Here is a 26,831-nt window from a genome sequence, read left to right on the forward strand (position 1 = left end):
GAATTCCATTTATGATGAATTTGGATATTCAGTATATATTATTTGTACTGGAATACGCGACAGACTTAAAAAAAATACGAAAATACGAAACCATCAAATATCTAGATTTTCTACGAAATTAATTCCAGAGTCATCGCGGTACGCGTTGTTTGTGTGTCGTAACCATCACATACCTTTCTAACGCGGCTGTAACTTATTACAATGTTTCGGTCACTCAATTTGTCGCTGTGATTACGTGTAGCTTAGTTTGTGGCCAATTTGTTGCATGTTCTTGGTACTTCCCATGTCATAATCAGGTTACGGCAAATAACCATGAAAATACTAGAACGTTCATTGGCCAATTTTAGGCAGCCATGATGGATGTCATGGCAATAAAAATACACCCAGTTATTTACATATTTTCTATAAAAAAAATACTCGCGTCATAATTATATTAATCGAATTATTTTGCCATAATCTCGTCCAATATAGTGCAGTTAGGAAGTCATTATTGTTTAATTATAGTATACATCTGAATTGTTGTTCAGCTTTATACGTCACATGATAATGTAAACTTCTATTCGCAAGTAATTTCTTGAATAGAATTCTGATGGTGGCGATTTATAACAATAAAATTTAATCCCCCAGTGTTATGTTGGAGTCGGAGAAGGCTCTAGACGCGATATTGTCTTGTCTCACGCATTATTTTGACTTAGAACATTTACACTCAAACTTGGCTCTGATTTGATAAACGAAATAACACCGTATATATTTTTTTCTCCATATCAGCGGTGTTTAGTGTAACAATTTCCCCCAGCATATTCAATTACTGTTTATATACCATTATTCCAGAGTGACAAACCATAATCTACTCTATTTACACTGTCATGATTCGCAAATATTGCCATCATAATGGGAAAGGTTATACAATTGTTTTCAATTTTTATACAATATATAATTACCAAACGGCAAAAAAAAAAGGAGAATTGGAAATATTTTTCATCATTGTTCCTTTTCATTTACATCATTTTACTTGTAGGTATTATTTCAATAGATTTAGTATTTGATCAAAAGGCAATATCCAATAGTTTTTGTTATAAATGTTGAACTACCATTAAATTAGCCCAAACTTATTGATTTTGAACAGAGTAGAAATGAAAATGATAGCGGAAAAGTGTAAAATCGTACAATTGAAATGCTGGTATAATACATTGTGCTTGCACTTGTGGTTCACAATATGCGTACGTGACCTTCGTTTTCGAGGCACGGCCGATTTTTTGACTAGCGCTTTTGGGATTTTCGGTCATTTGTAACAAAATGTTGGTCGCTTTTGAGCAAAATCTCAGAACACGTTTAATTCCCCTGGCACAGGGTAAATGCAGAGAGAATTACCAGAAACTTTAATTTGTTTCTAAAACATAATATTGAAACAGACCTTACCTTTAACACAGATGGCGCTGTTCATTTTCATGTTTGGTGCAACTGCTGGTGTCCTTTGTTTGAACCTTCAGCTGTAAAAACCCTCGTGACTACAGATCACCTGGTGGTTAGTGACAAATGATGACCGGTAGTCAGCATAAGCAAACTACAACGGATTTTTACTCCGCCACGACAACAGCAATCGTCTCGCTGTTTTGAAGACCATAGTGATGAAGAAATCGACTGGTAAGGCACTGGGAGTTGTGTGTGCCGGCGGTGTGTTGTTTGTGGTGTTGTTGATTAACACGTCTACTAACTATTTTCGAAACTCCCCCTACAATGCCGGAAGCTCACTGGAACTACACCGTAGTCCATACCAGAGTCACGTGCAGAGAACTCTGAAATCATCATCTTTGGATGTCGAATCTCTGAACAGTAACCTTGCATTAGGCAGTGTTCGTCAGGTACGTGTGAAAGTAGGCGTGGTCAATTATTGGAAGGGGCGGATCCGTGGGGTAGGAACCACCACGTTAAAATGGTTGGAGTTGAGGTAGCTGATTTGGAAGAATGTAAAATGTAATGCACATGATAAACAGCAAAATGAATTTATATTATTCTCATTTTTATTTTAAACCATCAAACTGTCAGCCTGTCATTGTGTCTATCATAAATGTGTAAACAAGTATTAAACTACACTTCTTCCGTCATCGAAATTAGTGTCAACAGATTTCACTTAACCATCAGTAAGTCACTTCTGTGTTGCATGTCATCGCCAATATTTGAAAATTCTGTCCTTTTTTTGTGATTTATTTTGTTCAAATCACTTTTTTTATATAAAATTTAGCAATTAAAAAATAAATAATGAAGAAAGAAATATTGAAAGGATACCTACTTTGTATTTTAAATAAATTACGGCAATAGTTTATTCCTTCATGTTAGTCATGTTGAATATTATAAATAATAAATATTAGTCATTTATAAAAAAGCACACATTGTCATAAATAACATAACTTTGTTTAATATTTTTCAGAAAAACAGCAAAAAAAGGTACTCACTACACTATTTTAATAACGTTTCAAAAAGGATTATTGTTTAACCATATTTTTTGTCATTGTAGTGTCAAGATTACCATAATGTGAACTCCACTAATCAGTGTAATTACATAAAGAATACGTCAGATTGTGAGGTTGATGATGGATTTATTAACTACTTGATATTTTTACACTGTTACTTTTCACCTAAACTCCAGCCATTGGGGCTTGTCATATTGGTGAGTTCATATTTTTTATATTTTTATATAATTCCACGATATTTAATTTTCTCCTAGGTTAACACAAGCAGACACAAGTGATTACTGTCAGAGTTTAGTATCAAGTTAGCTACAGGTGGTAATCACGACATCAACATAAGAGAAAATATCGTGTGATTATGTATTTATGACATGCATATATCTACATACCAAATAGATACATGGCAGAATGTTGACAGTCGTGTTATTTTCATATATCATTGCGTGCCCCTCGTATGCTAATTTCGTTGACGCCACGGTGTTCTATTTCTTTCAAATGGCTTGCGTACACTGCATGGTGATTCTGCACGTTCGTTATCATTGTGGAAAGCTTTGAACAACATTCCGACAGTGCATACAAATATAATGTAGTTTGTGACATACAACACTGTGGTGATAAGCGTTTTTGATTTGTCAGCTGACGAAATGAATTCCTCTTAAACCACTGTGATTTGTTGGTTATGGGTGAAATAAGGTATAACACTTTAATATTTATAAAAAATTTGATATCTATTTTTGTTAAAATTCAACAAAGTTGTCAACAACAAAAATGATCAAACTTCGAACTCTATTAATTTCAGTTTGTATGGTTGATATATCTATTCATTGGTTTAGGGACAACAGCAGAAGATTTGTAAGTATATTCTATCACTGCCAGAATTGCTTGTTTCCAGAATTCTCTTTATCCCATATATAGATAATTTTAATCACAAACAAATATTTGTGTAAGAATTCACTGTGTTTATGTGAGAAGTACTACTATTTTTATGAGAATACCGCAAAATATGCATGAAATGCACAAATATGCATGAAATGCACAAATATGCATGAAATGCACAAATATGCATGAAATGCACAAATATGCATGAAATGCACAAATATGCACGGTGGTCGTAATAACCAAAGTGTAGTGATTGTTCATCTGCTCAGTATACGTATACTGCCTTCATGCACATTTTTTGATATTCCTTTAATAACCTTATTATTATACATATTTTTTCTGCTTGTAATAATACCATAGTATGCAAAATGGCCCAAATTAAACCATCAAACTGTCAGCCGGTATTGTGTCTATCATAAATGTGTGAACAAGTATTAAACTACACTTCATCGAAATTAGTGTCAACAGATTTCATTTAACCATCAGTAAGTGACTTCTGCATTGTGTTGCAAAATATGACCTGGTCAATTCTGTCAGTAGGGCTCTACATTTTGATTGGTTAGTAGGTCAGAGGTCAAATTGTGCAGAAAAAGTTTTGCATCAAGAGATTGTATACAAACAAAAACATTTAATGACGAAGATAATGATGAAGTTTTTGACTTCAACCATTTTCCTACACACCCTAATAATTTTTACCCACTAAATTCTGATGATACGTAAATAATATTGTATAAAAAGTGAGAATTTTTTCAACTGACTTCATTTTGCAATTATTTTTTCAAAAAATGCAATATTCTTCTAATCTGGTACATGGAAAACAAAATTTATCAAACGTCAAATATTATGTACTGTACTTCCTATGTACATAACTAGTGTTTAGCTTGCATTGAAAGCAGAACAATATTTAATGTAATAATAATAATAAATTATTGACACAACACTATATATGGTTCATACAGCAATATGGTCACTAAACAGAACTATAACTATCAACTACCAGGGGGGTACTTTCAAAATAGAATATAAATGTTTGGCAAATAGTATATTAGAATAAGTGTCTAAAGCACGTAACAAATAAAGTAGTAATGTTTAATGTAGTAATGCAAATAGTAACTTAGTTGATATATACAATGTATGGTATAATATGTCAGATTTCTATCAGGATAACTCACAGGGTAACTGTTTTTTGTTTAAGTCACTCAAAATTGAACAAGCTTTCAACAAAGTTATGCTGCAATATGAATTTACTTGGCAGATTTTGCATCTTTCGCTATATACATGTATAGGTTTCAATCATCAGTCATAATAACCAGTTTTGAGAGGGAAAGAAATTGAGATGATGGTGATTCATTCTCATATTGTCATAATTTGTTAATTATTTTTTTTCTCTTCTAGTTTTTGTCCAGCATTGACGGTTATTTCACATACATTGAAACTCAGTCAAAACATGGCAATATCCTTTTAAACTCAGTCAAAACATGGCAATATCCTTTTAAACTCAGTCAAAACATGGCAATATCATTTTAAACTCAGTCAAAACATGGCAATATCATTTTAAACTCAGTCAAAACATGGCAATATCATTTTAAACTCAGTCAAAACATGGCAATATCCTTTTAAACTCAGTCAAAACATGGCAATATCCTTTTAAACTCAGTCAAAACATGGCAATATCCTTTTAAACTCAGTCAAAACATGGCAATATCCTTTTAAACTCAGTCAAAACATGGCAATATCATTTTAAACTCAGTCAAAACATGGCAATATCATTTTAAACTCAGTCAAAACATGGCAATATCATTTTAAACTCAGTCAAAACATGGCAATATCATTTTAAACTCAGTCAAAACATGGCAATATCATTTTAAACTCAGTCAAAACATGGCAATATCATTTTAAACTCAGTCAAAACATGGCAATATCCTTTTAAACTCAGTCAAAACATGGCAATATCCTTTTAAACTCAGTCAAAACATGGCAATATCATTTTAAACTCAGTCAAAACATGGCAATATCCTTTTAAACTCAGTCAAAACATGGCAATATCCTTTTAAACTCAGTCAAAACATGGCAATATCATTTTAAACTCAGTCAAAACATGGCAATATCCTTTTAAACTCAGTCAAAACATGGCAATATCCTTTTAAACTCAGTCAAAACATGGCAATATCATTTTAAACTCTTCTTTCTCACTGTTTTTAACAGTCAATAATGTTGCGGTTCTGATCATCAAGTCAGACTATAGGTTTACTCATTCTTGTCAGCATAACTGGGCAATTTTGTTGGCCTTATACTGATTTTTTTTTGTCGGAATTATTTCTTTTTTTTTCTGTCTCGCTGCTTTATACTTATTTTTGTTGGCACTGTTGCTAATTTGACAAAATAATAGTCAGCAATCATAAGATTATGCCAAATATAGTTACTAGTATCTAAAAACGCAGACTGTAGACTACATACTGGATGAATTGAGATTGACTCGCAGCAATACATAATATATTTCATTGCAATTTTTTGTTACATGTTTGGTTGCAAAGTCCCAAACCATTGAAATTCAGTAGATTTGTAAGATGACTGTACATATTGGGTTGTAGATTTTGATAAAATGAAAATTAACTTAAGGATGTATTAGTTTAGAGTTTTTTTGGTACATGGAAATTTCAGAGCTCTATAATAGATGAAACTTAAAATCAAAATCTGTAAAAAAATAAAGTGATTGTTACGTTTCTCAATGTTTTATTCTATAGAAAAAAATTGCGGTATTTTTAAATGTTACTTTGCAATTATTCATTTGAATCTTCAATACAGAATTTTTGTATTTAGCAGTCACATGACCACATAAAATTTACATCAAACATAACATTGATTTTTAATTAGTGTGAATTATGAGCTTTCATAATATTTGGTTTTGATAATTATGGTTTCTGTGAAAATAATTAGTGTGAATTCAGTATTTTATAAAACACATGTTAGTGCAAAACTACATTATAAATTTATGATAAATCAAAGTTTTCCATAACAAAGTGCAATTATAATAAATATTTTTATTTAAAAAATACTCAAGTTAACCGATTTTAAACTTGAAATCTGTCTGACTCAGTTTATTCCAACTCTTTTAGAAAACAATAAAACACTGCAAGTAGAACGGGAGTGGCAGTGTAAAGTGTTGCCAAGCAACTAGTCATTTGTACTGGATTAGTTACAATAAAAAATAGGTCAATTTGAAAATTTATTATATTTCAGTGCCATACGAAACTTGGGGAAGTTTTTTCTCAATTTATGCTACCGGTAATAGCAAATTGACAATTGGAAAATTACAATACAATACTCTCTATGTAAAACTAAACTGATTGCAGTTGTCGCAATGTGCATTTGCGACATTTGTGTTGATAAACATTGATTTTCCCACAATGCAATGCTTTCTTCACAAGTATGAGGTTTGACCTTGGCATGAGCAGCATTAATTACCGCGGTTGACACCTTTGATACTTTCCAATCACCTAAAAAAATACCTAATTAAAGCTTGGTAACATCTCAGTATACTCATTGATCTGTGCAACAGTCAAAGTCACCATCTTTTGGAGCATATGCGTGGCGTGACGACTACTGTCCTTCAACTGTCTTTGTTAGTTCATATGAACCAAGAAAATTGTTATGAATACTTTAATATTAATATTAATAAGTACAGGTGAAATAAAATTCAAATTAATAAAATAACAAAACAATTTGTATTTGCTTTGATAAAATTATTTTATTTCCTTCATTGAAAATCTCTGATTGACCTTAACTTTTTTCAACGGTGTGACGTTCCTGGCTTTTGGTAATGGAGCACCTGATATTTTCAGTGCAATAGCTGCAATAACTGGCGCTAAAAATGGAGATGCAGGTTTGGCTGTTGGTGCTTTATTTGGTAAGACACAATATATATACCGGGTAAAGAAAAAATAGATACTGTAGTGTGTAACTTTCATAGTTATGTATGGTTTATGTAAGCTGTTTATGAAACTAACCTGCTCTTAACTGGCAAATAAGACTTATTTTGCTTCAGAAAAATGTTTTTACAGTTGCTGGCGACACAATATTTCGATATTTGTACACATTAGAAGTAAATTTATTCATATGTTTTTGAGAATTCTACGATAAGAGAACAAGACTCAATGTAAATATGCCAAATATTTAGTCTAATTAATATCCATGGAATGTATATTTATATATAATCCCCCAATATTTTTATTAGGTTTGAATTTTCTTTTCAGCTGAATGTATGCTTACATCAACCAAAGAGAAAATATCGGGGAATTGTATAATTATCACATGTATATTTCCACAGTGAGATGTAGTGAAACGATAGAGTGTTGAAAGTGAAACTATTGCTGAAATAACACTGATACAAATATAATATTGCAGGCATCTTGTGTGCTGATTTAGTTGACACTACATGTAGGTTGTTCTATTTCACACTTAGCACATACTATATAGAGGTTCTACTCGTTCATGATATTTTTTCATAATAATTTTAAAATACACATACAAGTATGAGCTTTCCAAAATGAACCATCGTTACCACAATCCATAGTTATCAGACTGTATATTTCCATTTGATATGAAACTAAGACAAACTTTTTATTCTAAAAAGAAAAGATTTAAGAAACTTATAAAACAAAAGAAAAACAAAATCCAAGAAAATTATCTTAATAAACTCAGAACTCTTCAATAAGGAAATTCAAAAGAATTTTGGGAAATTATTAAACATATGAAAAATACAGATCAAAATAGTGATAATCCAATTTCAGCAACTAAATGGATAGAATATTATGCAACACTAAACAATAAAAAAGATGATAATAGTTTCCAGGAAAATATAATGAAAGAATTATCAGAGCATGAAGAGAAAATGATAGTAAATGATCACTTAGATAAGGTTAGTGGAGCACTGAAAATGCTAAAATCCAAAAAAGCACCAGGCTTGGATGGTTTCTGTTTAGAACTATTAAAATACAGCTCAAACTATTTAATTAATTCACTTACCAAATTGTTTAACTTAGTTTTGAGTAGCTCAGTTTTCCCAGATATTTGGAATTTAAGTTGCATTACTCATCTTTATAAAAAAGGAGACAAATTAGACCCTCAACATTACAGGGGAATATCAGTTTCAAGTTGTATTGGTAAGGTCTTCTGTTCCATTATAAATAAACACATAAACTGTTTCATTGAAGAAAATAAAATACCCAAAAACAACCAGGCCAGCTTCAGAAAAAAACACAGAACAACTGATCAAATTTTTGTATTAAAAACTCTAATTCAAAAACACATTAAAAATAAACAAAAACTCTATGTTTGTTTTGTAGATTTTGCCAAAGCATTTGACACTGTATGGAGAGTAGGGCTATTCTATAAACTATTAAAAAATAACTTTAATGGCAAGATTTACAAAATAATAAAAAACATGTATTCAAAAACAAAAGCTTGCATTAATATAAATAATTATATAACCAAAGAATTCACTATTAATAGAGGAGTAAAACAGGGATGTATAATTAGCCCAACTCTTTTCAACATTTTTATTAACGATTTAAAGGATAGTTTGGATAATGCTAATACTGAACCACCACTCCTGAATAATAACAATGTTAACTCTATTTTATATGCAGATGATTTAGCCCTTATTTCCACTACCCAGACTGGTCTACAGACATCATTAAATACACTAAATGAATATTGCAATAAGTGGAAATTGAGTGTGAACCTTTCAAAAACTCAAGTTGTTATCGTCGGTTCATCAACATTGAGAAAAAAATACCAATTCAATTTTGGAAATGATAACATTCAAATAACAAACAGTTATACATATCTAGGAATCACAATAAAATCAAATGGGAGTTTTGCTGATGCCATGTCAAATTTAGCAGGTAAAGCTGGAAAATCAATTTACATCATGAACAAAGTACTTTTAGGAAATCTAGACATAAAACTAAAAATGAAACTATTTAACATTTACATAAAACCAATTTTGCTTTATGGCTCAGAATTATGGGCCCTAGACATGCAGTACATTCAGGACAATGCTAAATGGGACAAAACATCAATTGAAAAAAGCAATATTCTGCAAACAAATCTTACAAGTGAATAAAAAATCCTGTAACTTAGCATCAAGAGCAGAGGTGGGTCATTATCCACTACTGCTCAGTGCAAAAGTTCAAGCTATTAATTACTGGTTGCATGTAAAGGATCTCCCAGATGATAATCTTACAAAACAGGCATACCTAGAACAAACACAACACAATACTATACAATACAAATGGATAAATGCAATACATACAACACTAAACTTCATAAAAAAAAAAAACATTCACTATCAAACAAAAAAATCAAATTAATCAAATTTTAAAAACTTCCCTTGAAAATAAATATACCAGTTTCTGGAAAGAAATGATTTCCAAAGAAAATAGCAAACTGAGAACATATGCTAAATTTAAAACAGAATACATCTTTGAGCCATATTTGAATAAACTTGACACTCATAAAAGGAAAATGTTGACAAAATTTAGAATTAGTAACCATAACTTGGCAATAGAGGAAGGCAAATATTCATTTCCTAAGAAACCTATAAATAAAAGAATATGCAATAACTGTGACACAATTTATTTAACATTTAAATACTAGTTAAGTCCTTTTGTATTGTTTTTTGTACAATTCTTACATATATCTTGTTATTATTTTAAAACTCTTTTTTGCTGTACTTATCCTATGTAAATCTTTTTACACGGAGGCAATAAAGTTATTATTATTATATTATTGATATAACTCCTGAAGCTAAACACAATGTTCAGGCATCGCATACAATGAAAAATAGTTTGACATTATGTGACGTAACACTGTGATGATATGGGTTTTTGATCTGCCATGTCTTACATCTCACTGTGGTGATATGTTATACATGTATAAATTGATACATAGTACACTATGTTGTTGATTCTATCTGTTTGTCCTTTCCTCTAGGTGCCGGTATATTTGTAACTACAGTAGTAGCGGGCACTATATCAGTTGTACAACCTTTCAAAGTCGCAGAACGTCCATTTTTACGAGATACTATCTTCTATTTGGCTGCTGCTTATTGGACATTTGTAGTATTATGGGATGGCAAGATCACTTTAGGTCAAGCAATAGGTAAGGAATCATAACCACTATTTGACCTATGACATTTGACAATCATAATACTTGTAATAGTCAAATTTATATCATTTTGATGCAAATGTCATTCTTCATTATGCTGATTGAGCTGCACATGTCTATAATATTTTGAACTTTGACCTATGGCAAATCTGCATTTTGACTTGATGCAGGTTTTATTGGTTTGTATGTTTTTTACGTGATCGTGGTAATGGTTGGAAGAAAAATTTACCAGTATCATAAAAAGAATCAAAAAGATGTTGAAACTAATAATGGTAAGTGAAGCTATACCATCTTTCATTATACTGACTGTAAATGATGTTGAAACTAATAATGGTAAGTGAAGCTATACCATCTTTCATTATACTGACTGTAAATGCCAATTAATAATTTTGTTAGCTTCAAAAATTGGTGATTATTATAACGATGTTTTTCTTATATTTAATGATCATTTCGTAAAATGTAGATGAATAGAACTGATGTTGTTTTGCGCATGGGTATCCATGCAAGCATACAGTGTACATATCAAAACAAAAATAATGAGAAGAAAAATGAATAGGATCTTATTAACTGATATATATATATAAATTTCATTTGCATTTCACCCGTTAAAGTCACTGTCTATAATAATATGAACATCTGGAAGGCTTGTCAATATATTTGTTAATTCAAGCTCTAATAAGTTGATACTGTTTTTAGTGTCCAAACTGTAGTAGACTGTGGATGTTTGTGGCGGTATATAAACACTAGAAAAGATGCTATCTTTCTGTCTATTGAACAACTGCCCATTAGCTAGATATGCAGTCACTATTAGTAGAATAGTAAAAATATTAAATGACTTATTTCCAACTACACTGCCACTTTGGTCATCAACTAATCATGCACCTCTGGCATGGATGGCAGTGCATTGACTCTTATATGTATTCCCAAAACCACATTTAAATTACACTTCTTGTCAACACACCTTTCCACAATGAGCTGCAACATTTACCTAAAATACTTGTTGCAATGAAAAATGCCCATACATGATAACTGGAGTGCCCCCCCCCCCCATTACTGTCAAACCAGATGAGAAATCACCAACCTGCAATGTATTTTTACAAACATGATATCAAATGTCAAAGTAACAGAATTAGTTAATTCTGAAGAAGAATATTTAGGAGCTTAAATGCCAATTTTTAAAATAGTGCAGAAAGTCACATGATGTGCCATACTCTCTATTCATGATATTAGTTGTGCATATACCACCAATGCTACAACAAAAATGTCACTGTGTACCAGGGGTATGTTAAATTGGCTGCTTCTGGTTTTGCTTTAAACCAATATGACCGCCAAACCATGAGATAATTTATGAAAGTAGGGGGCATTAGTTAGCTAGTCACTGTCAGTATTAAGTTTTGAGATCATTTCATTTAGCTGTTCTCTCACAAACAAACTGACTAAAAAAAACACGGAAGAGAAAGAAGAAGATTTAAATATTGCATTTAGAAACTCTTTGACGTGTTTAATATGGTCTAGTCATGTATTGTTCACAGGAAATTTATTTTGAAAGACATGCAATATATACATATCTTCTGAGACAAATACCCATTTATTCTAATAAGTCACTTTATCTGAATTTCAGAAAATTGTATTTACCAGAGTGATGTTTAAGTGACAAAGTATCAAACATTAAATTCTATTCACTTCTGTCTAGAACATCAAACATAATTTCTTTTCAAATTATGCCAAAAATGTATGTAATGTTTAATTGAAGTCTGATAATTTATATTTGTATTTATATTTGTAATGCGAAATGGGTTAACAGCAGTAAACAATATTACAGCGTGCCATGAATTTTCGGTATTTTACAGGGTTTTTTCATTCTACCATATTAGGAAATGCGAATTCCAAATATGGTTACATGCGTAAGTGTTCTCTAATAATAAAAACAAACATGGCTGCCACCAGGGTTTGACCTGACTCCACACAATAAAGTTCGCTGATTCTGTTCTAAACATTTTGGATTTCGACATTCCCATGGTGTATCCTTGAAAGGAAAAGATGTATAATAATAAGGTTATTACGAGAATACCTCAAAGTATGCACTCAGACAGTACGCCGCGCATTGACCTCAGCTGCGCGTCGGCTGATACTCCAGCTGTACTGTCTTCATGCATACTTTGAGGTATTCTCATAATAACCTCATATTATTATTATAATTACAGCTAATGAGGCAAACTACAATCAAAGAGATTCCTTGCTGACGGACAGTATGGAAGTTGATCCAGATGGCTACAAAGAATTTTGTTCTATAAATTCTTCACCACCGAGCGATAAATCACATCCTACCATCATTTCACCAAGCCGAGCACTTACAGGTAACAAACTGTCACTTCATTTTACAAATCAGAGCACTTATTTTGTAACAACCTGTCACTTTATTTCACCAATAAGATGAATTATTTGTAACAACCTGTCACTTTATTTAACCAATCAAAGGAATTATTTGTAACAACCTGTCACTTTATTTAACCAATCAGATGACTGTTGTATATTTTCTCAATCATTAGGAGTACTTAATGTTACAGAACAAGTCACGGTTACGCCATTATTTGGAAGCAATCCTCTATTACAGCCACACAGTGGTAGTACAGAAAGTGATCTAACGAGATGTGAGTCACTACTCCTTATTAAACTTTCTATAATATAATTGGTGGTTTGGTTTTTGTTAACAAAATGTCTGATGTTGATGTCAGTTTCAACACCATCATTATCATTACAATCATATGCCTATTAACTAGCATACACCAAATCCCTACTAATTAACATACACTAAATGCCTACTAATTAACTTACACCAAATCCCTACTATTTAACAAACACCGAATGCCTACTAACTAGCATTACAACAAATGCCTGCTAACTAGCATTACAACAAATTCATACTAACTAGCATACACCAAATGCCTACTAACTAGCATACACCAAATGCCTACTAACTAGCATACACCAAATGCCTACTAACTAGCATTACAACAAATGCCTGCTAACTAGCATTACAACAAATTCATACTAACTAGCATACACCAAATGCCTACTAACTAGCATACACCAAATGCCTACTAACTAACATACACCAAATGCCTACTAACTAGCATACACCAAATGCCTACTAACTAGCATACACCAAATGCCTACTAACTAGCATACACCAAATGCCTACTAACTAGCATACACCAAATGCCTACTAACAAGCATACACCAAATGCCTACTAACTAGGATACACCAAATGCCCAAAACTAGCATTACAACAAATGTCTACTAACTAGCATACACCAAATGCCTACTAACTAGCATACACCAAATGCCTACTAACTAGCATACACCAAATGCCTACTAACTAGCATACACCAAATGCCTACTAACAAGCATACACCAAATGCCTACTAACTAGGATACACCAAATGCCCAAAACTAGCATTACAACAAATGTCTACTAACTAGCATACACCAAATGCCTACTAACTAGCATACACCAAATGCCTACTAACTAGCATACACCAAATGCCTACTAACTAGCATTACAATAAATGCCTACCAATTAGCATACACAAAATTCATTTTTGTGCTAAAAATCATCAAAATCAAACATTTTTCAGCTGTTTACAGATGGATTTTGTTCAAACTTTGTATATACGTTGGACATTATAGAACCTTGATGCACATCATTTTGTTTTATGATCTGAATCAAGATGGTCGAATGGCGGCCATTTTTGTGCTAAAAAATCCTAAAAATCAACCATTTCTCGGCTGTTTACAGATGGATTTTGTTCAAACTTGGTATATACATTAGACATTATTGGACCTTGATGCAAATAATTTTGTTTTTCAGATAAGATTCAAAATGAATGTAGTTCTCATGCCATATCTCTGACTTGCTTTCACTGATTATGTTCAAATTTTAAATATTCATTATACATCATGTCATAGATATACAGATATATTGGTTTGACGATCCTATTAAAAATGTCCAAATGGTGGCCATTTTTGTGCTAAAAAATCATCAAATATCAAGCTTTTCTGGCATTTATGGATGGATTTTGTTCAAACTTGGTACATACATTAGACATTATGGGTTTCTGATGCACGTCGTTTTATTTTTCAGATTGGATTCAAAATGGCTGACTGGTGGCCATTTTGTTTTAATGATTGGGCTTCTTAAATGCTTTGACTGATTATATATTCAAATTTTATATATTCGTTATACATCATGTTATATATATACATGTATTCAAAATGGCTGATTTTGAATGCTGTTCCAGAGCAATATCTCTCAATATGGACAAGTACTTGTTTGACGATCAGATACAAATGTCAATCATTTTAATGTTAAAAAATCATATTCCTGATATGGTTATATTTCAGCTATTTTACTATAAATAAAACTATATATCTTAAATTTGCATGGCTTGTTTCTGATACATATATTGTGTTACAGCTAATGATGAAATGCTGCCATTACTTGGTCATAGATCTCAGCTTAACCAATGGCAAGCCTTCCTGTATGGTATTAATCCCATAGATTCTGATGAATGGAATGATATGAAATTCTATGGCAAAGCTTATGAAGTATTTAAGGTAATTTTCCTCCCCATAATAGCTATCATATTTACTCTATTCTAAGACCATATAAATATAGGTATGTCTATGGTCATAATAAATATTACTATTTATGTTCCTGTATAGGATAAATGCAATGTTTGGTTCATGTGCACTTACATGTATTGGTGATGCAATGTTTGGTTCATGTGCACTTACATGTATTGGTGATGCAATGTTTGGTTCATGTGCACTTACATGTATTGGTGATGCAATGTTTGGTTCATGTGCACTTACATGTATTGGTGATGCAATGTTTGGTTCATGTGCACTTACATGTATTGGTGATGCAATGTTTGGTTCATGTGCACTTACATGTATTGGTGATGCAATGTTTGGTTCATGTGCACTTACATGTATTGGTGATGCAATGTTTGGTTCATGTGCACTTACATGTATTGGTGATGCAATGTTTGGTTCATGTGCACTTACATGTATTGGTGATGCAATGTTTGGTTCATGTGCACTTACATGTATTGGTGATGCAATGTTTGGTTCATGTGCACTTACATGTATTGGTGATGCAATGTTTGGTTCATGTGCACTTACATGTATTGGTGATGCAATGTTTGGTTCATGTCCACTTACATGTATTGGTGATGCAATGTTTGGTTCATGTCCACTTACATGTATTGGTGATGCAATGTTTGGTTCATGTGCACTTACATGTATTGGTGATGCAATGTTTGGTTCATGTGCACTTACATGTATTGGTGATGCAATGTTTGGTTCATGTGCACTTACATGTATTGGTGATGCAATGTTTGGTTCATGTGCACTTACATGTATTGGTGATGCAATGTTTGGTTCATGTGCACTTACATGTATTGGTGATGCAATGCTAGTAGAAAATATGGCAGGTTTTGTGGATAAATCAGATGTATATAAACAGCCAATTGTCAGTGTGTTAGCATATTTCTATCTTGCAGGCACCTCTGCAGTTTTTCTTACAACTCACTATTCCTGTTGTTGACTATGATAAAGATAAACATGGCTGGAACAGAATATTAAATACACTACATATCATAACTGGACCTGTATTCTGTGCTCTTGTAACCAAAGGTCAGTAACCATTATGTTCATCATGAAGATTAATAAATAAGTGGTTGCCCTATCTCAAGTGGAACACTCAATGTTTTCATAAATTCCCAAACTTGTCTAAATTTAAAATTAAATAATAAAGACATGAGATTATATATATGCAACCTACTACACCTCAAACCCACGTATGAATCCACTCATATAGTCAGTAAAAATATGAGGAATATTGATTGGGACAGATGCCCTCTAGTGGTCATGTAAAGAAAGAAAGTTAATTCAGACATTTAAAATTTAAGACGAGATTTATCTCTGGGAATCAACCTATCTTCTTGCGTAAATGTTCCAATTTTTGATAACTCATTCCATGTTCATGATTGATCTTTTGCAACCATCTTCTTGTCATAATGACATTGTAGCAAATTGATAGTGATCGATGTACAGGCCTGACAGAACTTGAGAATTTGTAAACCTTTCACAAGGTTCCTTCAAAGTCGATTCAGTTAATAAATGGATCTAGGTTAGTGGATTTGGTTTCCACAATGAGGTTGTGTATACTCTATCAGGATAAAGGCTGCCCCCACAGGTAGATTTTGAGCTTTAGGTCTACCATACACAAGACCGATATGTGAAATCAGTAAAATAAAATTCTACATCCCATAATATTTTTTTTTTTTTATCAAGGTGCATTCATCCATATTCACAAAGACTTTATTTTACTTGAATTGGTTATATGTGTGTGTTTATTACTCGCCATATTGATTTTATTCACATCCAAACATGATACGCATCCAATATATCACTGGGTAAGATCTTATGAGATTTCAAAAATTTAATAAATATGCACCTGCCTTAATGTCTTAACAAAATGTGTCACTAGATGTCATCTCTTTATTATCAATAAATAATGTTAAATGCCTAGTAATAATAATACGGATAGATAACAATTTCAAAAATCTGTGTTAACAAACTGTCACTTCATTTCTAGACCTATCAAACGTTCAATGTTAGTTCTACCAACCGTTATTATGCAAGATCTGTTTGCCTGAATCAAATGAATTCTAGAATAATAATTGATCATGTGACGCATTGTGTAATTTGACAAACAGCATTTCGTCATTGTCATATAACATCATATGAAAAATGTGTCATTAATGTCAGGCTTGAATAATGAGTTAACCTTTTAGCATTTGCATTATTATATTGTGCGTATGCTAAAATAATTTCCTCTTTCTTTGCAGGTGTTTGCATATGTGGGGTTTATTGTTGCTGTTTTATGGATTTATTCCATTGCAAATGAGATTGTAAATCTCTTGGAGGTAATATAATTACCTGTGATTGGTAAAAATATATAGGTTTAAAATTGTTATTAACAAGACTTGAGGCAGCTAAGCAAAGTCATATTTTGCACTACTGAGCATGGTACTGCACAGCTATGCATTTTGTTATAATATAATTATAAAACATCATAGTTTTCACTTTGGTGAGTGTTTTATGAACACACATGTATTAATAATTACTGTGATTTTTTATTATGTGATACATTGATTGCAACATATTTTCATGCCATATATTTGTGAGTGCAAGTCTATGAGAGAAACTTTATAACTCTGCTTTGTCCATAAAATCTGAATGTCTGGTAAACAAGTTATGCTGAAAATTGCTTTATTTTTGAAAAATACAACCCATTTTTACTTATTAAGTCAGCAAAGATCACAATATTACAGTACTATTGTAACCATGACAATTTTACTTACTAAACAACATCAATTTGCAGCAGATCTGGTGTGTAATAAAGTTTTTAACTTTATTGACATTATTCATTTTGAATAGAACATAGTCCAATCTATAACTAAATAACAATTCATAAATACATGAACAAAAACATACTAATGAAACATAATAAAAAACATAATATGAACAAATGTCTAAGCCCCATTACAAAAAAATATTTTTTTTGTATTGTCATCAATTACAATTCCATATTCCTTTTAGATGTATGGTATGCAGTTTAATATAAGCAATGCAATATTAGGACTAACTCTACTGGCATGGGGCAATAGTATTGGTGGTAAGTCTGACTAGTTCTGTGGGCATGGGGCAATAGTATTGGTGGTAAGTCTGACTAGTTCTGTGGGCATGGGGCAATAGTATTGGTGGTAAGTCTGACTAGTTCTGTGGGCATGGAGCAATAGTATTGGTGGTAAGTCTGACTAGTTCTGTGGGCATGGGGCAATAGTATTGGTGGTAAGTCTGACTAGTTCTGTGGGCATGGGGCAATAGTATTGGTGGTGAGTCTGACTAGTTCTGTGGGCATGGGGCAATAGTATTGGTGGTAAGTCTGACTGGCTCTGTGGGCATGGGCAATAGTATTGGTGGTAAGTCTGACTAGTTCTGTGGGCATGGGGCAATAGTATTGGTGGTAAGTCTGACTAGTTCTGTGGGCATGGGGCAATAGTATTGGTGGTAAGTCTGACTAGTTCTGTGGGCATGGGGCAATAGTATTGGTGGTAAGTCTGACTAGTTCTGTGGGCATGGGGCAATAGTATTGGTGATAAGTCTGACTGGCTCTGTGGGCATGGGGCAATAGTATTGGTGGTAAGTCTGACTAGTTCTGTGGGCAAGGGGCAATAGTATTGGTGGTAAGTCTGACTAGTTCTGTGGGCATGGGGCAATAGTATTGGTGGTAAGTCTGACTAGTTCTGTGGGCATGGGGCAATAGTATTGGTGGTAAGTCTGACTAGTTCTGTGGGCATGGGGCAATAGTATTGGTGGTAAGTCTGACTGGCTCTGTGGGCATGGGGCAATAGTATTGGTGGTAAGTCTGACTAGTTCTGTGGGCATGGGGCAATAGTATTGGTGGTAAGTCTGACTAGTTCTGTGGGCATGGGGCAATAGTATTGGTGTTAAGTCTGACAAGCTCTGGGCATGGGGGCAATAGTATTGGTGTTAAGTCTGACAAGCTCTGGGCATTGGGCAATAGTATTGGTGGTAAGTCTGACTGGCTCTGTGGGCATTGGCAATAGTATTGGTGGTAAGTCTGACTAGGTATGTGGGCATGGGGCAATAGTATTGGTGGTAAGTCCAACTGGCTCAGTGGCCATGGAGCAATAGTGTTGGTGGTAAGTCTGACAAGCTCTGGGCATGGGGCAATAGTATTGGTCATAAGTCTGACAAGCTCAGTGGGCATGGGGCAATAGTATTGGTGGTAAGTCTGACTAGCTCTGTGGGCAAGGGGTAATAGTATTGGTAGTAAGTCCAACTGGCTCAGTGGCCATGAGGCAATAGTGTTGGTGGTAAGTCTGACAAGCTCAGTGGGCATGGGGCAATAGTATTGGTGGTAAGTCTGACTAGCTCTGTGGGCAAGGGGTAATAGTATTGGTGGTAAGTCTGACAAGCTCTGGGCATGGGGCAATAGTATTGGTGGTAAGTCTGACTGGCTCTGTGGGCATTGGCAATCGTATTGGTGGTAAGTCAGACTGGCTCTGTGGGCATTGGGCAATAGTATTGGTGGTAAGTCTGACTAGGTATGCGGGCATGGGGCAATAGTATTGGTGGTAAGTCTGACAAGCTCAGTGGGCATGGGGCAATAGTATTGGTGGTAAGTCACAAGCTCTATGGCCATGGGGCCATAGTATTGGTGGTAAGTCTGACTAACTCTGGGCATGGGGTGATAGTATTGGTCGTAAGTCTGACTAGCTCAGTGGGCATGGGGCAATAGTATTGGTGGTAAGTCTGACAAGCTCTGTGGGCAAGGGGCAATAGTATTGGTGGTAAGTCACAAGCTCTATGGGCATGGGGCAATAGTATTGGTGGTAAGTCTGACTAACTCTGAGCATAGGGCAATGGTATTGGTGGTAGGTCTGATAAACTCTGTGGGCATGGGGCAATAGTAATGGGGGTAAGTTTGACAAGCTCTGTGGGCATGGGGCAATAGTATTGGTGGTAAGTCACAAGCTCTGTGGGCATGGGGCAATAGTATTGGTGGTAAGTCTGACTGGCTCTGTGGGCATGGGCAATAGTATTGGTGATAAGTCTGACTGGCTCTGTGGACATGCGGCAATAGTATTGGTGGTAAGTCTGACTGGCTCTGTGGGCATGGGGCAATAGTATTGGTGATAAGTCTGACTGGCTCTGTGGGCATGGGTAATAGTATTGGTGGTAAGTCTGACTGGCTCTGTGGGCATTGTGCAATAGTATTGGTGATAAGTCTGACTGGCTCTGTGGACATGCGGCAATAGTATTGGTGGTAAGTCTGACTGGCTCTGTGGGCATGGGGCAATAGTATTGGTGATAAGTCTGACTGGCTCTGTGGGCATGGGTAATAGTATTGGTGGTAAGTCTGACTGGCTCTGTGGGCATTGTGCAATAGTTATGGTGGTAAGTCTGACTGGCTCTGTGGGCATGGGGCAATAGTATTGGTGATAAGTCTGACTGGCTCTGTGGGCTTGGGGCAATAGTATTGGTGGTATATCTGACTGGCTCTGTGGGCATGGGGCATTAGTATTGGTGGTAAGTCTGACTGGCTCTGTTGGCATTGGGCAATGGTATTGGTGATAAGTCTGACTGGCTCTGTGGGCATAGGGCAATAGTATTGGTGGTAAGTCTGACTGGCTCTGTGGGCATTGGGCAGTAGTTATGGTGGTAAGTCTGACTGGCTCTGTGGGCATGGGGCAATAGTATTGGTGATAAGTCTGACTGGCTCTGTGGGCTTGGGGCAATTTTATTGGTGGTATATCTGACTGGCTCTGTGGGCATGGGGCATTAGTATTGGTGGTAAGTCTGACTGGCTCTGTTGGCATTGGGCAATAGTATTGGTGATAAGTCTGACTGGCTCTGTGGGCATAGGGCAATAGTATTGGTGATAAGTCTGACTGGCTCTGTGGGCATGGGGCAATAGTTATGGTGGTAAGTCTGACTGCCTCTGTGTGCATGGGGCAATAGTATTGGTGGTAAATCAGACTAGGTATGTGGGCATAGGGCAATAGTATTGGTGGTAAGTCTGACTGGCTCTGTGGGCATTGGGCAATAGTTATGGTGGTAAGTCTGACTGGCTCTGTGGGCATGGGGCAATAGTATTGGTGATAAGTCTGACTGGCTCTGTGGGCTTGGGGCAATAGTATTGGTGGTATATCTGACTGGCTCTGTGGGCATGGGGCATTAGTATTGGTGGTAAGTTTGACTGGCTCTGTGGGCATAGGGCAATAGTATTGGTGATAAGTCTGACTGACTCTGTGGGCATGGAGCAATAGTATTGGTGATAAGTCTGACTGGCTCTGTGGGCATTGGGCAATAGTATTGGTGATAAGTCTGACTGGCTCTGTGGGCATGGGGCAATAGTATTGGTGATAAGTCTGACTGGCTCTGTGGGCATTGGGCAATAGTAGTGGTGATAAGTCTGACTGGCTCTGTGGGCATGGGGCAATAGTATTGGTGATAAGTCTGACTGGCTCTGTGGGCATTGGGCAATAGTAGTGGTGATAAGTCTGACATTCAAACTACATACATTATATATTATGTGCAACGTATGTCTTTTCACTCATTTTGTGACTCATAATAACTGAATGACAACCAGTTTAGTTCTGTCATCAAAAGAAAGCATTACTGCTATTTCTCATCACTGTTGTGCATAGATATATTTTGTTTATACATAGTACATTAATTGATCACATTACTTCATGATGGATGCTTAATAAGATTGACATTTGAATAACAAATCAAATTAAATTTGGTAATTTAAATTTGGTAATTTGGGAAGACTGAATGATACATATTAGATCATTAATTTTGTAAAATAATTTTATTTTTCACTTTAGACTTAATATCGAACACCACTATGGCTAAACAAGGATTTCCAGGCATGGGTATGTCAGCTTGTTTTGGTGGACCGATGTTCAGTATCCTTTGTCAATGCAATTTAAAACCTTGAATTTTAAGAATTCCTATGCTTATTATACTTATATTAGTTTTGATTTTCACAACTGTACAGTCAAGGTGCTATGAAACTAATTATGTGGCTTTTTAATATTGTGATATTGTTGAGACTCTACTTAATTCAGATTATCAGATATGCTAATGGGGATAGGGATATCGTGTACTATAGCTACAATAAAAAACAATGGTGTATTTAAGGTGAGCATTCTTTTTATCTTGATCGTTGTTGTTAACAATTCATGTTACAGAGATTCCAACTATTATTATTTCAGCATAATTAATATGAAATTGAGTGCTAGATTACGCTAATACGATAATTACTAATAATTACTATGATTTTCTGAACTCGTCTCACCCAGCGCCCATGCTCAAATAAGTGCATAATATTATAATAAAACATGCATATTTTTCTTTATCATTTTTGTTTTGCCATTCATGCAACTCATTTCCCAATTTTAATTTCACAAAAAAAAATGACTCTGTAAGCCGAGGGGGGTGGGCGGGTGTTCACTTACCTTTTAAATTGATAGTGGTATGCAAACCCCAAGGTCCATTATAGACTAGTTTGTCCTTAAAAACTTACCCTATTCTAGACAAAATAATAATTTAGGACACCCCATTACATTCCTAACATTATTCATGACTAAATACATGAATGCGAAGTGTAATAACGGTGTAAATTACTTGTGGACATCAAAAGTGGGACTACAAATGTATATATATATAGCATATAGGACTATTCTATTACCAATAGAACTGGTGTGCAAACCGCTATGTTTAACACTGCACTGGAGGTCAATGACACTGCCATATATGCACTCAACTCATATGAAACATATTCGCATTGCATTCTGGGGCTTATATTTTTTATATTCAGTAGGGTCTAGAACATGCGCAGTCATAAATTTTAATCATTACTATTTGTCAAAGATAAAAGTTGGCATCTCTGATGTTATCACAATAATTCTTGAGGTTACCCAATTGTTTTCTAACTTATTGACCGATTAATTGATTTTTCAACAAAATCTCCCCTTCTTTCATAGCAATTGTAACACAGGTCAGGGGACATGTTTGAATGATCAGAAATCCTTTAATTCTCAATATTATAAATGTTTTTGTTTTGTCTTGCAGTTAAATCACAACTTGGTTCAGACGATACTGGCTGGTGGCTTGGCACTCAGTTTGATATCATCAATGATTATTATGTTGATTACAAAATTTCATGCGACAAGACTATATGGTATATATCTATGGTTACTATATGTTGTCTTCCTAGTGGTGGCCATCTTGGCTGAACTCCATGTTGTTGTTCTGTAGTTGACCTTTCAACTCTGACCTTAGAATACATTCCTAATGTATTAATTGTATTATCCAATTGAAGTGAATTCTACTTATCACAATAGTCGCTTTGTACATAAAGGCATTGTTTTGTAATTCCTTGCTGCTACAAAGTGAAAAAGTCAACTTTTATTATTTTTGTTTTCAGCTTATGCTCAATCAATCATGCATGCATACACAGACACAAATAAATTAGCCTGACAAGGTCATGTGACTTGCGCCCTCCAATGACAGAACAAAATAGTTTTCACTTCCCCAAAGTTTTTTTGTCAGTACCAATCAAATTGCAGGAACGTCCATCAGTGACATCCATCAGTGACAACCATCAGTGACAACCATCAGTGACAACCATCAAAGAGTAACCATTCACGGCAGCGTTTATTTATTGACATAATGTGTGATAAGGTGCTAGCAAATTTTCACCCAATGTCTTTCATCTTGTTAAAAACAGTCTGTGATTTTTGCCAACATTGCAAACACGGCTTTGTCTCCTTTACCTATCAAGTACCTTAATTTCATGATGGTGCTACCATGACCACCAAAATAAATATTCATTGAAATCCATTACAAAAAAGTGTGAACTTTGTGAATTTGCATTATTGATCTTGCTGACGAGACATACAGTATTCAGTCAGGCATTCTGATGCCGTTCAGCCAGTGTCAAAATTACAACATGTAGCACAGAAGCTAGTAGTGATACAATAAATATTATCAACACATTATATCACCATATTAAGCAATTTTTCACAGAAATCGTTTTTTATTTGTTATATGATTAAATATTTAACTATTACATCATACTGCAATATCTTTAATAGAAAGAAACATAAAAATTACAATGTTTTAATTATTTATATTATAGAATTTTGTCCAGAAATATTTATTTATTATAAGCACATGTGCTACTAATAGAGAAAATACAGTAAGAGATCACCTGCTGATTCATATCAGCTATGATGGGAGGCAATATGTTATGTCATCATACTTATTTAAATTTGCATAAAATTATTGAAATGTTCTTTATTGTAAAAGCACTAATTTTCATATTACCGATATTTACAGCATTAATGTTTACTAGTATTTAATTTTACTATTTCGATATTTAATCATATTAACAGTTTTAATTTCGATATTCAGGTGAGTTCTATTATATTTTTATATGTTTATTTAGAATAAATTTAGCTGATACCACTCATCAACAAAAATAGGGGAATTTAAAAAATCGAATTAATGTGTTTGGGCCCAAAAACAAAGATCTGTTACTGGTCCATGTGTATGGCAATTTAAAATGGCTGCTCACTGATTAAAAGGTTTAAAACTGTGTGATAAGTAAAAATAAAAAAAAAAACAGATATATTTTTGAGGCTTAGAGTATATATTCTATTCTGTAATTTAATACAATGAAAAGTACAATATTTCAAAGTATGCTAAGAATTATTGATTTTGTAAAAATAAATTTGAAATGCTTTATTATGCACTCCCTATAAAAATCTATCCATCTATAAAAATGGTTAAATTTTCATATTTGTTATTATTTTTTGTTCAATTATGTAAGATTAAAGAAACCAATGGAAAGGCATATTTCTATAGAACAACTTTCTTTTTTATTCCTTATTAGATTTAGAAAGTTCTGTTGTCATCAATGGGAAAATTGGAATGCGCTGATTTTAAGTTTTTTAATTCTTTTTTTATAATAAAATGACTATGAGGTTATTACGAAGATACCTCAAAGTATGCACGAAGACAGTACAGTGGCAGTATCGACTGACGCGCAGCGGAGGTCGATGCAACAGCGTGCTGTCTGAGTCCATACTTTGAGGTATCTTCGTAATAACCTTATTAGTATACATCTTTTCCTACCAAGGATACATCATGGGAATGCCGAAATCTAAAAAGTTTAGAACAACAGAATCAGCGAACTTCTTTGTTTGGAGTTCGGTTGAATTCTGGTGGCAGCCATGTTTGTTTTTATTATTAGAGGACGCTTACGCGCGTAATAATTCCATATTTGGAATTTGCATTTCCTAATATGGTAGGATGAAAATACCCCGTAAAATACCGCAAAATTACGGCACGCTGTAACCTATGGCGTTACGGTGACAGATGTATAATAATAGTATTTATTACCATAAGAGGTATATACAATATTTAACTTTTATTAAATAATACCTTTGAATACATTCATTGAAGGTTTATTGTGATTGATAAACAATCCTGTGAAACAGAAAATAACCATTTCCCCATTCTACCATACCATATGTGGCACATTTTCCCAATATGAAAAATTGTTAAAAATTTGTGTGAGGCACATGTTTTATGTACGCGGTGATCAGAAACTTCATTTGGGGGTGGGGCTAATATTAGTCCAGCACTCAAAACTGAAAATGTGTATTTTTTATATCTATTAAAAAATATTATTAAATTATGATATATTTGTCTATTCTATATATAAAAACGTCAATGACAATAATAGTGATGTGAATAAGGCTGTATATATAGTAAATACACAATTCTTGCTATAATAACTTTTTTCATTTCTTTTTGTTCTGCCAAACTTAAATGTGAATTGTTATTAAATTTAAATTTTGTGATATGCCTATAATTGATTGTATATATAAGAAGAACCAATAATTACTTTGATTAGTATCTTAGCCCTCTCACTCACATTTTCAGCTTTTGTAACCTTCCGCAAAATAGTGTATAATCAACTAGTAAGTAAGCAATATTCAATATTTGGGTCAAAAAATATAAAAAAAAAAGACGAAAAATGTTTTGAGGGAAAATTATTTACAATCATTTACTCCAAATCAGCTGTATACATGTACTATCCTAATAAGTCGTTCATATTTAATACAAATTTGGATATTTTGATGAAATTTCATTATATTGTAAGATTGTAACCCATTTTATGTGATATCTATATTCTTATAAATATGAAATATTTATTTTAAATGAATTAGAATCATGTTTTGTTATTTTCTATGCTAATTTTAAAATTTGTTGTATACTGCCCCCTATGGTTATACATCTATATACTTTTGTTTTTTGTATTTACAATTGTTCTTACACAAGTGCCTTGTGAGCTTTTTTGATGCCAATCACATACAGATTATAAAGTGTCAGAAATGAGAATAATACATACTTGATAGTTATTTATGTCACTGAAATGTTGTAACTGTGCATTGTCTAATGACCAGTTTTTGTTTTGTTTAGTGCATATACAAACAAAACTAGTAAAATAAAATATGTGACTGAAATGTTGTAACTGTGCATCGTCTAATGACCAGTTTTTGTTTTGTTTAGTAAGTGTAAAATTGTCAGGCTTGACCGAGGCATGTGAGTTTGTTCAAATTAACTATGACAAC

At 33.8% G+C, this 26,831-nt stretch overlaps 1 protein-coding gene across 1 annotated transcript; it reads left to right on the forward strand.

Annotated features, from left to right (window-relative positions):
• Positions 1 to 1,526: 1,526 nt before the first annotated feature.
• On the forward strand, positions 1,527 to 26,736 carry LOC102804011 (mitochondrial sodium/calcium exchanger protein-like). The gene is made up of 17 exons (XM_085491003.1): positions 1,527 to 1,862; positions 2,516 to 2,668; positions 3,268 to 3,320; positions 4,743 to 4,800; positions 7,143 to 7,254; positions 10,344 to 10,511; positions 10,688 to 10,789; positions 12,722 to 12,874; positions 13,067 to 13,168; positions 14,996 to 15,135; positions 16,086 to 16,218; positions 16,879 to 17,000; positions 17,436 to 17,513; positions 18,190 to 18,265; positions 22,011 to 22,091; positions 22,262 to 22,326; positions 23,260 to 26,736. The coding sequence occupies exons 1-17, from the start codon at positions 1,629 to 1,631 to the stop codon at positions 23,443 to 23,445; spliced, it is 2,016 nt and encodes a 671-aa protein (XP_085347129.1). The 5' UTR covers positions 1,527 to 1,628; the 3' UTR covers positions 23,446 to 26,736.
• Positions 26,737 to 26,831: the final 95 nt, after the last annotated feature.

Source organism: Saccoglossus kowalevskii, chromosome 16 (assembly GCF_978046115.1).
Source record: "Saccoglossus kowalevskii chromosome 16, keSacKowa6.1, whole genome shotgun sequence".
NCBI lineage: Eukaryota > Metazoa > Hemichordata > Enteropneusta > Harrimaniidae > Saccoglossus > Saccoglossus kowalevskii.

Bases quoted from the DNA above. Each gene is read 5' to 3' on its own strand.
- LOC102804011 (XM_085491003.1), top strand. From the start codon at position 1,629: ATGAAGAAATCGACTGGTAAGGCACTGGGAGTTGTGTGTGCCGGCGGT. The intron at 1,863-2,515 runs GTACGTGTGAAA...TTGTCATTGTAG, and splicing joins CATTAGGCAGTGTTCGTCAG to TGTCAAGATTACCATAATGT. The intron at 13,169-14,995 runs GTGAGTCACTAC...ATTGTGTTACAG, and splicing joins AGAAAGTGATCTAACGAGAT to CTAATGATGAAATGCTGCCA.